The sequence below is a fragment of the Solenopsis invicta genome, chromosome 2, assembly GCF_016802725.1.
Source record: "Solenopsis invicta isolate M01_SB chromosome 2, UNIL_Sinv_3.0, whole genome shotgun sequence".
NCBI lineage: Eukaryota > Metazoa > Arthropoda > Insecta > Hymenoptera > Formicidae > Solenopsis > Solenopsis invicta.
Window position 1 is genome coordinate 11,138,387 of NC_052665.1, and position 15,636 is coordinate 11,154,022.

The 15,636-nt window shown below is 32.7% G+C and overlaps 2 protein-coding genes and 2 long non-coding RNA genes across 6 annotated transcripts; 3 read left to right on the forward strand and 1 right to left on the reverse strand.

The window, feature by feature from the left end:
* Positions 1-42: 42 nt before the first annotated feature.
* LOC105194975 (uncharacterized transporter slc-17.2) lies at positions 43-11,093 on the reverse strand. Of its 3 annotated transcripts, XM_039445851.1 has the most exons (6): positions 4,782-4,921; positions 3,589-3,917; positions 2,338-3,169; positions 1,947-2,266; positions 1,524-1,768; positions 43-779 (listed from the first exon to the last, which is right to left on the reverse strand). In XM_039445851.1, exons 2-6 carry the CDS (start codon positions 3,650-3,652, stop codon positions 588-590), a joined length of 1,653 nt encoding a protein of 550 aa, XP_039301785.1. In that variant the 5' UTR covers positions 3,653-3,917; positions 4,782-4,921; the 3' UTR covers positions 43-587. The 3 variants fall into 3 exon arrangements, with proteins under 3 accessions (XP_039301785.1, XP_011158429.1, XP_011158430.1); XM_011160127.3 differs by lacking the exons at positions 3,589-3,917; positions 4,782-4,921 and adding an exon at positions 9,809-11,093; XM_011160128.3 differs by lacking the exon at positions 3,589-3,917 and having other exon boundaries at positions 4,782-4,943.
* LOC120356937 lies at positions 3,082-4,997 on the forward strand. The gene is made up of 3 exons (XR_005574140.1): positions 3,082-3,224; positions 3,300-3,370; positions 4,897-4,997. It is a non-coding gene; the product is annotated as an uncharacterized LOC120356937 (long non-coding RNA).
* Positions 6,325-15,526, forward strand: LOC105194976 (2-hydroxyacyl-CoA lyase 1). Its single transcript, XM_011160129.3, has 14 exons — positions 6,325-6,446; positions 7,707-7,951; positions 11,093-11,234; positions 11,502-11,586; positions 12,258-12,439; positions 12,515-12,691; positions 12,772-13,013; positions 13,270-13,455; positions 13,531-13,606; positions 13,843-14,080; positions 14,170-14,277; positions 14,448-14,571; positions 14,641-14,740; positions 15,064-15,526. Exons 2-13 carry the CDS (start codon positions 7,907-7,909, stop codon positions 14,734-14,736), a joined length of 1,701 nt encoding a protein of 566 aa, XP_011158431.1. The 5' UTR covers positions 6,325-6,446; positions 7,707-7,906; the 3' UTR covers positions 14,737-14,740; positions 15,064-15,526.
* On the forward strand, positions 7,958-9,839 carry LOC120356938. The gene is made up of 2 exons (XR_005574141.1): positions 7,958-9,497; positions 9,587-9,839. It is a non-coding gene; the product is annotated as an uncharacterized LOC120356938 (long non-coding RNA).
* Positions 15,527-15,636: the final 110 nt, after the last annotated feature.

Sequence of the window (15,636 nt, forward strand, 5' to 3'; positions counted from 1 at the left end):
TAAAGATGCAAAAAATTCAGGTAAAAGTTATATTTACTCTTATTATTTTTACTATTATTTTTTTATTATTTAATTTTTGCATATATACAAAATATTCCAGTTTGGTAATTCGAGAATATTCGAACGCGGTTGATTGTGAAAATGAAATGGAATAAAAGGAATGATAATTCTTTATTCAGCTAGTGTTCATAATATAAATATGTAAAGAAGTTTAATGAAACGACATTGTCAAATGCGAAAGTAGATAAATAACGAACACAAAGCTATACTAAGAAACAATACGCGATATAATTATATCATACGCATTCTTTTAGTGTCCCGATTTTAGTCATTTCTTAAATATTTCTATTTCGGGCAGCCTTTAAATAGCTTAGTATCTTAGAAATTTTTAAAAAATCTTGATTCTTCAAATAATCTTCAGTTTAATTTCTTCAAATCTTTCTCAAGAGCGTCCTAATTTTTCAGTCTTTTAAATGTTTCCTACATTATATTTAGGAACATTCATTGTCAATAATTGATTTTTTCTATCATATCGTTCACGACGTGTCATTGCTAGTCGAAGGTATGGAATTCTTTAAAATCGTTGATTAAGGTTGAGCGGTTGTGATAGGCTCCAATCTGGTTTGCCCAACCTCCACATTGTCCTTTGGCCCATCAAGCGGTCGAAGTTCATTCCATTTTTGTATATTACCGCTACCTCCGAACATGAACACAACCATACTCCCAATGGACACTCCGGCACCGATCCAGAAGAGTATTTGCCACCTGTCGATCGGATTCTAAAAAAGAAAAAGTGGATTTATGTTAATCTTCATATAAAAGAGAAATTTGCAAGAGAAGATTGCAAGTGCGAGAAACAAACAGTATTTAATTGGAGGAGGACAAGCGGATCGAAGTACAGGTTGCGCGAAAAATAAAGGAGAAAAAGCAATCCTATTGTCGCGACAATCGGGAACTTTCCGTTCCTCGCGTAAGCATGGTTTCCGCTTGCGTAACGTTGCGCACGTCTGCTGTCTCTCTTCCCCTTCAATTCGGAGAATCGTCCTGTCGAGGATCGCGCTCGAGCGACAATCAAGATTGCCATTGTTAAAAAGATGTTAACAGATATTTCAGGTGTAAATAAGAGAGCCACTAGCGCTTGGCTGTTTATGTCATGTGTTGTCATATTATGCTGTTGTTATGCAATGTCACTCAAACGAAAAATAATAACTCGGGACAATATTGAAGAACCAACGGACAATCACAATTAATTGCACGAGTATATGAATTTTATAGTAACACTGCAGGGGAACAGTTTGTACAAATAAAAATAATAGAATGAATAAATACAACGGACGACAATATTATATCTTAAATATGATTTTTAAGACAAGAGTCACGCGAAGAAAAGTTTAGACTAGTGATAATTGGAAAGATAGTCGAATCAAAATAATGAATCATGAGTAATAATGACTTTCATTTAATATAAAAAAGAAATTAATGTATTTATTTTTATTAAAGTAATTGATTTGAAGCAGACTTACTCCGTATTTGCCAGCTATCTCTTCGACTACTGGCGGAATAATCATGCCGGAAGAGCTACCAACTGTATTCATGATACCATAAAGGAAGCCAGCAAAGTTCGGCGCGAGATCCTGATTGTTTGATAGATTGGAGATAAGGGCAGCGCCGTTGAAGCCCAGTGCCAGAAAGAGAAAGACGTTCGCGAGCACAAAATCGCATCCAACGTATCCAACCAATATCAGGAAGATACCCGGTAGAAAATGCGCTAGGAGAATAAAATTCTTATTATTAAAAATTCGAGTTTTTAATATACTCGATTTTGAATCACCATGTATTTATGAAAGTTAATAATTAATACGAATATTGGGACAATTGAAAAGATTCGTTCGAATAGAATAAAGTTCGGCTTCTATTACAATTTGCGTTTTGAACTGTATGCTTACAGAATATCATAGCGAGTTTGCGTAAGAGGGTGACACTGATAATCTGCTTCCTCTTGATGGTATCACCTGCCCAACTGAAGAAGAAACCGAACAGCATCCTGGCACCCCATGGCGCACCGGCCGCCGCGCCACCCTTCGTCAACTGGAATCCTAGGGCCTTAGTCAAATACAGCATGAGCGAGTTTTGATAGAAAAACAGCAAGAAGAGATTCCCGAAATGGCATATGATCAAACTGATAAAAGGAACCGATGTTAATATCTGCTTTATCGGAGTTTGCTTCCATCGGGGTTTTTCGGGGCGTACCACTCCCGCTTGAGCACTATAAAATTACATTAATGATTAAATCGATTTGGTTGCAAAAAAAGAATTGGTCAATATTTCGTAACTTACGTTACAATATAGTCTTTTTCTTCGGCAGTGATGCCTGGATGTTCCATTGGCGAGTCGTAGGCAATCAGTGCCCACACACAGATCCAGCCTAACATCAGCAAGGATGGTACGTACCAGGCGGATTCCCAGTTGACAGTTTCCGCGATACCGGCTATCATCGGATAAGTCAGTATTGTGCCAAATGTGCCACCCAGCAAAGACCAGATCATACGCGCCCGTTCATGTGGTGGCGCCCACTTTGCTACCATGGTATGACACGCAGGGAAGGTGACACCACCAGTAATGCCGATGATAATCCTGGAGACCAACAATAAGATCCAATGGAACTGCGCTAGTATCGGACTGATTAATGAGATTACTGCGGCCAAGAGCGACGTCCAGAGAATCGCGCGCCGCGGTCCGTATCTCATTGATAACCAGCCGCCGATGAGGTTGCCGGGCACGTTGCCATAGCCGTAACCGGCCAGCAATTGGCCTCGCACTGTCGAGGTCCAGTCGAATGGTAAACCGCTAAAAAATTCAATGGGTGCATCCGGTGGCCGTGTTATGACAGGCTGCGCTTGCCGACGTTGCAGTAGTCTCTTATCTCGCTCTTCTTGGACGAGATCGAGAACGTATTGATCCAGGTAGCTGCCAGGATCAAGTGGATTGATGACGACGTCACGACGTCGTCGGGTTTCATCGAACACGCATGCACCGCCATACGTGTGATTAACTGGTTGTTCCTCGATCATCGGCACCACTAAAATTGGCATTTGTAAACGACATGCGTAGCTGGTCCAACAAGCGGTGAACATCATCAAGCATATCCATATGCGCATCGGCAGCCATCCTGCGGAAAAAAGGAAAATTCAGTGACATATTTTTCTTCTGCTAATTATTTCTCGGTAAACATTCTTTGATCAATGAAATCGATTTGAAGATATGTTTCTAATGATATTATTATACATTAATTGTTCCAGCTTCGCAGAATATATAGAAAAGATACGATTTCTGAAATAGGAGCCTTAAAAATCTATGTTTACAGACAGAGGTAAATATTATTTAAGTAAAAATATTTCTTATTTTTCCTCAGTGTGTCTTGTGTTTACATTTTTCGATACACTAGAAACGTATATTAAAGTCCTTCTAGAATATTTTTGTTTTGAAAAAGGTACAAGAAATAGAGAATCATCTGCTTTATTCTAATAATGACCGATATCTCTCCTAATGTTATACCGTGATTACTTCTGTCGAATGATTCGTACTTACGTATAAATTTCCAGAAAAGCGTCGGAGTACGAATCGATTGCACGCTTTCGCGTAATGCCTGCATTCAGAAATTAGTTTGGAAAAGTGGAAAAATTCGCAACTGATTGACAGAATTGCGTTACATTACCATGCCAACTAAATTCACGGACGTATTAGTTTTTCTCGTCTCGTATGTCATCGCAAATCTTGAATCATTTGCGTTATTGCGTTTACAATTCTGTTGATATGTTCAGGTTATCGAAACCGTTATCGTGTCATTTGTACATTCTCGTGCGTACGGAAGATTTTAGGAGATAGTATAATTACGCGATCTCTTTTTCTCTCTCTCTCTAAATGAGATATACATGTAGATATATTATGCAAATATTTGCCACATCGTGAAAATATGTAAAGCATCTGCTCAATAAGTATTTGCAAGTATTTTATCAAGTTCGCGATCCATGTTAGTACATGCATAAAGATCATTTTTCAAAGTATGGAGAATAAAAGTCGTTAAGTTACTCCTAGATGACCAATATTATTGTCTAATATTCAAAAATATTGTGCCATAATATTGAGTGTCTAGGGGCCACTGTAGACTTCTCGTAAGCATTGAAGACTAGAGTGTATGTTTAACCATATTTTCTTTTTGTTATTGATAGGCATTGTAATAGCAGCTTTGCTAGCGCCTTACCAATTGCGGTATAATTATTTATTTTTTATTTTTTTACGTCTCTTGTAGCTACGTGACTTATTTTATATATTGTAATAAAAATTATTATTATTTTATTTTATCTTACTGTTATATAATAATAATGATAATGATAATAATATTTGCAAATAATATCTATAAAGTTTGTTAACTTTGACAGTGTGTTTGGACAACAAGGAGTTTAATAAATGCGAAAAAAATTACAAAATTTGAACTCGAAAAGGATAAATAAATTGCAAATTGTAACGAAAGTAACACAAACAAGTACAATAACAAAATTGAAATTGCATTAATTCCACGATTTTTTATGAGAAACTCTACTATAATACATGTTCATTCAATTTATGAGATGGCAAAAGATACTTGAGCGATTTCAACGGTTATTAGAATGATTTTTAAGTTTCAATTTAGAGTTGCAATGGAAATTAATACAAAATTTTTTTTACTTCTAAAACTTTGGGCAAATTTTGCAGAAAAATAAGCAGAGAAAAATTCAACTTACTTAGTAATGATTTATAGAGCAGCAACTGAAATTGTTTGAACTTCATATTGTAGTTTCAAATTGGAAATTGATTTAAACAGATCTTCTCACAAACACGGTCTCAACGGTTTTTCAGGATTTTCGCACAATCGGTCATCACCGTTTGGGTGTCGGTCGTCGTCTAACTCCGAAACAGTTATTGAACACGGAAGCAGCTTATTTACCCCCACGCAGGTAGCAAAACAGCCCGCTCTTATAAGTATGGGAAAAGTTGGAGAGAAGTGGGAGAAAATTAAAAATTTATTGTCAAAAAATTTGGTGATTAATCTGCAAGTCTTTTCCAACAAAATTTCCTCAATGGTGCATTTTACAGAACAGTAAAATAGAATTTATTTATCTTCAACATATACAAAGTCGAGAAGAAGACTTGGTTTATAATTGATACTTATACATTCATCCATCCATACCTTTACATACCGGTGCTAACTATACTTCTCTATACCTATACTCCTGATATCTGTGCCTATGCCTATGCCTAATCCTCTGTCTATCCTGAATTCTAATTTACATTCTTCTTTCTTCGCATCTCCATAAATCGGATTCTCCTTTCCTTTTTAACTCTTCTACCTTTTTCTTTTTTTTTTGCTTTTTTTTCAAACATTTTTAATATTCTTATCCAACCTCTTTTTCTCCCAACTTTTCTAGATTACTCAGTTCCTTACAGAACAAATAATAACGACTTTGATATCAAACTCTCTTTTTGCAATATGGAGATTTGCGTTCTCAAAATTGAATTCGCATGTATATCATGGAAAGTTGCTGTAATGCCTCTTAGATTGTTTAGTATAACATGTGAAATTTTTTTATATTTGCATTGTGACAAAACTGTGTTGAGAAGAGCAAAATAATAAAAAATACAATTATATAAAGCCATTAATATGACAAAAGATAGAAATCGCTACATAGTTCCCCTAAACAGATGCAAATAATTTACATATATCAAGTTTCCGAAATTGTGCTTTTATTATAATAGTGTAGCTACAAGAAAAAAACGATTCGAGGACAAAGAGCATTCTACGCATAATCCTGCACGATATATAACACGTTTTAATGTTATCGACCCATTATGCAAACGTAAATCGTGCGTGCAACATTAAGCTTTTATCTGTGAGGATGGCAAGCCGATTTGCATACAGTCTATTGTACTTCACATGTAGTATGATGTATCTAAATTTATATCAAGTAGACCTTGCCCTTACGTAGCAAATTTTGAATTTGGACAAAAGCTAGTGTTGCCAAAAGTTTTTTTATATTTAATTTACTAGACAAATATGTAAATTCAAATTATATATAATACAAATATTATATTTCAAAACGATATAAATATATTTCATATTTTTACTTAAAAAAAATTATTAATATAAATAAAGTTTATAAACTTGTATAGTTTGTTCTCTAAAATGTACACATAGTAAAAATTAGCAAGAGCGATCATTTTTTTACAAAAATAATACACTAAGATTTTTATATTTTGTTTTTGGTTTTAGGTAAATACAGATGGAAGTTTTGCAGGAGATTCTATTGTTCTATTCTGATTATAAAAGTTTTAAAATGGAAAAAACTTTTGACTTTGGAAATAAGACATGTCTACTATAAATCAGCTAATACCTAACTGATAAATGCAAGGTCAGTTGCAATAGTATTTTTTTCAGAAGGAAACCATATGTCGATTATTGTAATTTAATCTATATTGCTTGTATAAAGTGCAATGACGGTACAAATATATGACTTATTGTTATTATCATAAAAATGTGCAGTCACAGAAAAAGAAACTAAAGTTCGGCAAGTAAACTTGGAAATAAACTTATTATTTAAATTAATTTTTATTCATAGATTTAACAATCTAGATTATTTTAGGTATTTATGGTTATAAATCATTTTTAACCTTTGATTGGAAACGTAATTAATTGCAGATTCATTCATAAATTTATTCATTTTTTTGTTCAATCAAAGATTGAAAATTATTTATAACTATGAATACTGATTTAAATGTTTTAAAAATGCATAAAATAATCTAGATAATAGATTATTAAATCTATGAAAAAAATCAATTTAAATAATATCAAAGTTTATTTTCAGAACTTTAGTAAAGTTTCTTTTTTTGTAATTGATATTTTATTATTTTAATCTAACGTAGATTCTAAAATAACTAAAGTGTGTTTACGTTTTACGTCTGAGAAAACACAAAAAAGAAAAGACAAAAAGAATAAAAATAAATAAATCTTTATAGGATTCTTGTGACAACATTCTTTTGTTTCGCTTTGCTTTTTCTTTTTAATGTTCACGTATTGATTTAAATTACAGAAATAAAATAGAAATTCTTTTAGAGTACATTCTATTAATATATTAAGCATTTTTTTGGGAGATGCGCCAACCTGTTATGTATCATCTCGTCATTTTTCGCTATCTTCGTGGCAATGACATTTGCGTTGCGAGTCATTTTCTATTTCAACCGGTTATTTTCTTGCTACCGGTGACCGGTATAATTTTTTAATTGGCAATTTTTTATACTAGTCGCTGAGATTTTATTTTCCATGATAATTGAAAGGAGATCCAGATCCTTTAAATTGTCATGGAATATAATTTAGGATCTTCCACTTAGCAACAGATTAAAGAAAAACTCAAGTTCTTTTTATTGATATAGACATATAGATTTTATAAATTCCTTAATTTTATTTATTATTCAAGATATTTATTTTTTTTAGTACAATATATTTTATCTTAATATTGAATAATTTATATTATTATGATTTTATATTGTGTTTGTGCTATTCAAATTTTTTATATGAACAGTACTTTATAAAGTCATAATAAATATATGTTGCTATCTTTTTAAAATTTCTTAAAATGACGATAAAAATCCTTGAAATAGTCATAAATTTTCAGGACGCGATGACGTTGAATGCGATACTGACATATCAGTATGCCTTGTAACTTGACAGTCATTACGGAGCAGAGTGGGTACAACGGTCGATTAGTCGACTTGCAGATGACGTTGTGCGAAATATTTACGTATCCGGTGAATAACGTATATTCTACGGTTCAATCCCGCACGTAGCTGATAAGGATCGAACGAGCGTGTCAGGATGAAGAACGGAAATCAAATCTTGGCGGAGGCCTTAAAGGAACAGGTATAAATCATGTAATTTTTCCGCACGGTGAAACTCAACGCTATTTAATAATCAGCTTGCAAACGTATCTTTAATCCCAGACTTCGTAACATTTTTCAGGAGAGTAAGAGCATAAGAACCTTCGCAGGGCCATCAGTTTTAAGCATTTAAGAATCTTGAATCTTCATTAGAATATTGTTTCGCAGAAAAAAGTTGCAAGTTGTGATTTAGAGGTTATGGTTACCATAACTCACGTCATCATTGCTCACGTGATCGTATTTACATTTTTGTTTTGTCCGATTTTGCCAGATCTTTTTGTAGAGCAATGACCGAGATTGTATTGATTTTCCATCTTGTGATTTTTGATGCCTTCTTGAAATAAAGAAGGATATTAAACGAAAAAGCTTGCTCTGGTGAACATTTTTTTCATAATTTTTCTACGAATTCAAAAAGTCTACATATCTTAGAATTTTTTATACATATAAAATTACATGTGAATTCTGAAATATTCATATTCTGAGATTTCTCATCTTTTAATTTCTGAAATTTACTTTTAATTTTTTTAGATGTTATAACATTTCATCAGAAATTATAGAATAAAAAATCTTAGAAAGTATAGGATACTTATTCATAATTAACATAAATGAACAATTCTGAGAAAATATATAGACTTTGTGAATATTTCTAAGAAGTGTTCCAATTCGTATAAAAAAAATCAGAGAAAGTTATGAAATTATACAAAAGTTCTGAAAAAAAAATTATATGAAAAATTATGAAAAACATTTTCACCAAGACGTTATAATCGAAAAAAGTAAAATAAGAAAAACATTATGTCTTATTTGAGACAAGCAATCTGGTAATGTTAAATTACGTCATGGAAACGCATAAAAAAAAACATGTTTAAATCGGGGAAACGTATGCCATCGTAGTTATTCGCTGCACAGTGTGAAACATATTTCGATGTTAACAATATAGAATATCATTAAAAAAAAACTATTATTTATTAGCGAAAATATCAGACGGTCGTGCGTTTGCACGAACGTGTTTACGGCTTCCCCCCGCCCAGCAGATCGTCGTGTAAGTGCATGAAAATTCAATATCAGTTGCTCTTGATATTTTTGCTATTAAATATAGCACTTTTATAAAATATTCTATACTTTTAACGTCACGACATGATGTATTACACTATGTGTCATCACATAGTGTACTTATAGCGACCCATCTTGCAAGCATAAGTGCGATGTCACACATTTTTCCTGATTTAAACTCGATTTTTTTCACGTGTTTCCATCATATATGTGACATATTTTGATTGACGTTATCGAATTGCTCAAAAACTATAAAAAATAATTTTATTTTATTTTTTCTGTGCACAGCACTTTCTTTACGCCTTAAATTAGTTATTTTCAACTAGTATAAAATTAAAAAATTAATAATGATTTTTCATCTTTTATTATATTTCATTTTTTATTATGTAATTTTTTTAAGTCACATTATTTTCTTAATAAACGAAGGATTGCTCTGATAATATTCAAAATAAAGATAAACCAGGCGCGTAATACAAAAGGTAGAAGCAGCAATCAGCACTTCGTGTTTTCAAGTTACAGATACGTAACATACTGAGCGAACACTAATTTATATTTCTTACACAAACAGATTTGATATGCTTGAAAAGTCGAAATGATGATACGATTTGACGTAACAGTCGTTGACAGCGGATGTTGAAGTAAGTCGAGGATAATTTTACAGAACACTTATTGCAACTTGGATTCCGACTTGGTGTAATATAAGCGATTTGCGACATGCGCGCAAACTTATCGCAAATTTATTCATACAGCGCGAATGCGATTCTTATCGCGATTAATAATTAACACTTACGCTTTCTTGGTGGTGCAATTAACGGCGTATGCTCGTCGTGTTCTTGATACATGCCGAAAATCCTAATTTACTGAATACAGAGCGTCGTTATTGCAAAGTTATTGAGCTACTACGGCTATAATAAATGCGGAGTCTGCGTCTCACTTCCATTCCGTGCGAGTTCATCGGGGCCGTATATTATCATTTCCCTGATAAATGTACGTTTATAAATCTAGCGAATTCTATGTCTTTTTAGGGAAAACATAAACAGATAAAAAGAGAGAAGAGATTGGAGTAAATAAAGCAATTAGACGAGAGCAGAGCATGACATGCAATAAATTAATTGATATGCACTCAGTTTATTTTTTTCAATTTTCCTTAATTATATATTAGTCTAAAGCGCGGAAAAGTTTTCTCATTTTTGAGAATCTTTTCAAAGAAAACTGCTACATACATTTTTCTACGATTTTATACATTTATTTGTACATATTTAGTAATTATCTACAAATTTTAGTATGACTAAATGTTTATTAGTTTTTATATTACATAAATTTATAAGAACTAATATTTTTTTTTTTTTAATCAACTGACATGATTTCTTACTGAAGCTATCGACTTTGACTTTTGTGTATATGTAAAATACATATCTGTTTATCATACGAACTAGAATAGATAAAAAATATTGCAAACTATTAAAGTAGTGCGTTATATAAAACTCAATAATCATTTAGCCATACCAAAATTTATAGATATTTATTAAATATATAGATATGTAAAAACATAAAAAATATGTGCAGCAATCTTTAAAAAAAAAAAAAAAAAATTGTGTTATAGATTAGAATACAATTTCCTAATTCTGAAAACTTGTAAAATATGCAACAATCTGAGACGTTTATCTCATATGTCAGAAGTGTAAAATATAATTCCTAAAATAATGGTACATTTTTCAACTATTTTTATTAATTTTGCCGCATATTTTACAAGTTTCAAATGATCGAAATTATTGTTTTTTAGGGAAAATTAAAAAATGGACATAGTAGTTAATTTATTACATGTTATTTCTGCCTCTGACATCATATAACCAGTATGATGCCTCAAGAGAGCCGAGTCTTAACTTAAATTTTCTTTCAAGCACGTTCAGTTATGCTTTTATCGATTCTATTTATGTGTTTTTAAGTGTAGAAAGTAGAAGATAGAAGAAGATTTATATGTGCATTATAATGTTTAATTATACACAGATATTAAGTTATACCTGATTTATTCTGAGATATTTTTTTAACGCTTTATTGTTAACATTGCAAACAGGGTTTGACTTATGTCTTCGGCATCATGGGGCATCCCGTGATTGATTTGGCTCTAACTGTGCAATCCGTCGGTATGCAGTATCTGGGTTTTAGAAACGAGCAGGCCGCCTGTTATGCCGCGCAAGCTTATGGATATTTAACGAGTAAGTGGAAGTTTTTTACATGGGTTATATGTATTAATATACATAATCATAATGCGATAAAGAATTAATATTTTCTGTGACAAAAACATTGTATCGCAAAAAATCTTTGCAAAATATTTGTCGTTCAACTAAATAAACTATAATCACTATTTAACGAAACACATGAAATAAATAAAATAATAGAAAATTCAATTTAAAAAACTGAAAAAACACGAGTTCATATAACATACGGAATCTTTATATATATTAATAACATATAAACTTCAGGAAAACCGGCGGTGGTATTATGTGTCTCTGGTCCCGGATTACTGCATGTTATTGGCGGTATGGCGAATGCGCAAGTAAATTGTTGGTGAGTATCGACCTGCGATTCCTATTATCCTTAATAACTTGTCAAAGTTACATTAAATGAAATGCATTATTAGCAATAATTGTGAGAATAAACGTAATAATGCACAAGCAAACTGTTGGTGAGCGTTGTCACGCGATTTCTATTATCTTAATAGTTTGCTGAAATTATGTTAAACACACGGTATTGGCGATAATCGCGAGAATAAAAATCACAAAGGAATATAGAATATCAGAGTATGTCGTATGTGTGCTCGTACACGTGGATATGTAATATATAATAGAACTTCAATGTAACGGAAGTGAATTAATTAATTATTTCTTATATCTTGCGAAAAGATCGACACGTATAGCAATTTTCAATTCAATTTTGTTTATTTCATGCCTAGAAAATTGTGGAAATTGTTCATCCAATTGTCTGCTTGTGATTACGATCTCATTGTATTGAAATTACGACGATGCATCGAGACAATTACGTCATTGCGGACGGAGAATTTTTTCTTATGAAAACATCGGGCAAGCGATACATTTTTTGTTATTTATAAAAATTACATAAAATCATGAATTTGACCTCACTTTATAGCATTTATAACTTGGATTTTCCAGCGTGTTAGAAAATAATCGTATATACGTATTCAAAGTTCTGCTGTTCTGATCGAGCACGTATTTCGGCAGGCCCGTACTCGTACTGGGAGGATCTTGTCCGGAAGATCACGAAGGTATCGGTGGATTTCAGGAATGGCCACAGGTTGAGGCGAGTAAACCATACTGCAAGTATGCGGCAAGGCCGCCGTCAGCTGCGCTCATACCGCTTCATGTTGAAAAGGCCGTACGCCTCGCCACCTATGGTAGACCAGGTAAGAAGGATTAGGCTTCTGGAGTTATATAATAAATAAACTTTTTAGTCTTACATTTCATTACATTATTTGCAGGCGCTGCTTATCTCGACTTACCTGCTACATTATTAACCCAAAATGCGTACGAAAGTAAGATTGCCAAGGTTCTACCCTGTCCATCGCCACCGTTGTCATATCCTGATGCGAAATTAATCGAGCAGGCAGCGAATTTATTGATAAAGGCGAAGAAGCCTTTGGTGATAATTGGCAAGGGTAAATGCTTAGATTCATAAAAATTTATCATTCTTTCGATCTTTTTTCTCTTTCTCTATTATATTTTTTTATACGCATAGGAGCCGCTTACGGTCATGCCGAAGATCCGGTGAGAGAGCTCATCTATTCGACAGATTTACCTTTTCTACCAACTCCAATGGGAAAGGGCGTTGTGCCGGATATAGACGAGCGTTGCGTCTCTAGCGCGCGAACGTATGCCTTGCAAAACTCTGACGTTATTTTGTTGTTAGGCGCAAGATTAAATTGGATGTTGCACTTTGGACGATCACCTAGATTTCAAAGTGATGTCAAAATCATACAGGTAAATCGCTGATGTGATTCCTTAAGAATGATATCAAAACTTTTCAAATAGCACGCAGTAATAAAAATTTATTTCCACACAATTCATTCCTTTCTCGTTTATCAAAAGTAAATTAAAAGAACTAAGTATTTTTGACAAAACTGCACGACAGTGTTAAAAATATATTTTAATCCAAAAGCTATTGTATGAAAAGAGATAATTTTTATTAGCATATAATTGCTGCAAGCATTTTTTTTATCATATAAAAATTTTATAGATTGATTTGTGTGCCGAAGAATTGCACAATTCCGTGCCATCCGCTGTCGCCATACAATCTGATATTGTGCCCGCGACAGAAAATCTGACAAATGCATTGAGAAATCGAAAATGGTGTATTGATCGAAATCAAGCGTGGTGGAAGCAACTCGTGGCAAAAACCGAACAGAATAAACAATCAGTTCACGTAAATCCTGCATTGTAAAAAATAATGATTTTCTCTCTGTATGATCAGTTTGCACACTTTCTTTTTCATTTATAGCGAATGTCGATGGATACCAGCTTGCCTCTAAATTATTATGCCGTATTTAAGCATATTCAAGACATAATACCGAAGGGTAAGCACATTTTGCATATATCACTTAAATATGTATTTCTATAAAGATTTTGTATAATTATATACGTACATATCTGTTTCTCATTATCGAAAAGATATCGCATGTATGTTATATTAGCAATAATTAGAAAAGAAAATAATGAAAATTACGAATTTAATATGCAATATTAATTTAAAAATTGCATGTGCTTAATATTATGTATTTTTAAAATATACCTATATTTTTTACACATGCAGATTGTATTATTTGTTCCGAGGGAGCTAATACGATGGACATTGGACGAACTATTCTCTTGAACAATTTACCTCGTCACAGATTAGACGCCGGTACGTTCGGCACTATGGGTGTAGGACTTGGATTTGCGATCGCATCTGCCCTTTATTGTAAAGACAATGCGCCGAAAAAGAGGGTAATTTGCGTGGAAGGAGACAGTGCTTTCGGATTTTCCGGCATGGAGATTGAAACTATGTTTCGGTAATATAATCTCGGTATAATTATTGAGGAAAGCCGGGCGGAAAAACCAATAATGTAATGTAATAATACCGATCTTCCTTTCTCCACAGTTACAAACTACCAGTGATTATTATAATTGTGAATAATAATGGTATATACGGTGGTTTTGATAACGAAACATTCAAACAGATACAAGCGTCTGGAGATCCTACACAAGTGTAGGCATTTTTTTACATAATTTTAGTATAAAAAATTATATTTTAAATATTTAGATTATTAATTACTTATATATACATGTAACATTAAATTTTGACTTTATTAATTTTACTCATGTATAGGCTTGCATCTCCAGATACTTTTATCTCAGTTATTAAAATTACATTTTCAGGACACCTCCGTATTCTCTATCATCTGAAACTCATTATGAAAGACTGATGGAGATGTTTGGCAAGAAAGGACATTTTTGTACTACTGTGGAGGAAATTCAACAAGCATTGAAATTATCTCTCAAAGTAAATTATCACTAAACTAGCTCTTTAAAAATTAAAGAGAAATCCATAAATTATAAAGTGTCATTTCAGGTGGTAGACAGTCCCAGTTTAATAAACATCATGATTGATCCACAAGCAGATCGAAAGAAGCAACAATTCAACTGGCTAACAGAATCGAAATTGTGAAGGTGTATGTGCTTTAGGCAGTACTATGCTGCCATATTTCTATAATTTTAATGTTTCTTTTTTTAGGGCATATTTTTACAGATCTCTAATTAATATAATTCTATAAACAATTAATGTTATTAAAATATAAAATACTTCAAGTCATAGACATAAGAATTATTTTTATATCTATCCCTTTGGAGAATTGATTTTTTAAATTGATAAAGTCAATTTATAAAAATATATTAAATATATGTATATTGAATTATCGAAGGATAACAGGTATCGAGTGTACAAATATACAATGTATAATGCACATAAAAAATATTCGAAAATTATATGTTTTAGGTATCTATCTGATCCAATTTCTCTGTAACTGTTGAGGACGTGATTGGACCCAGCAAATTCAAATCTAACCTGTCATTGCGCTCGATCTTACTGATAATCTCTGCAACATTCATTCCTATTTCTTGAACCTTCTCGGACAATGTTTGATTCGCCGTGTTGACAACCGTGTGCAGGTGCCCATTTTCCCTCACAAGTTTGTTGATCATTTCTAATTCTTTCTTTCTAAAAGTTTAAAAATTAATGCAATATAGGTAATTCGTATAATCACCATCAAATCGTGATTTGTCACAAAAAAATGGTAAAAGTTTTACATTTCCAGACAAACGTCATTGATGGAAATTAATGTCTGTTGGACATTTATCCCGATGTCAATCTCGTTGGATGTATTCATTGTTGTGTTTGCAGGTTATACACCTGCAATCAGAATTGTAAATCCGTTAATTAATCATATTGCAGCTACGAATCGTAGATTTCAATTGTATATTTGACAAAATTCACCTCTGAGCAGCGTTGTGGAATTTCAAAGATGAAAAAAAATCTCCAACTACCTTGATCCTTGATTCGCGCGTGCAT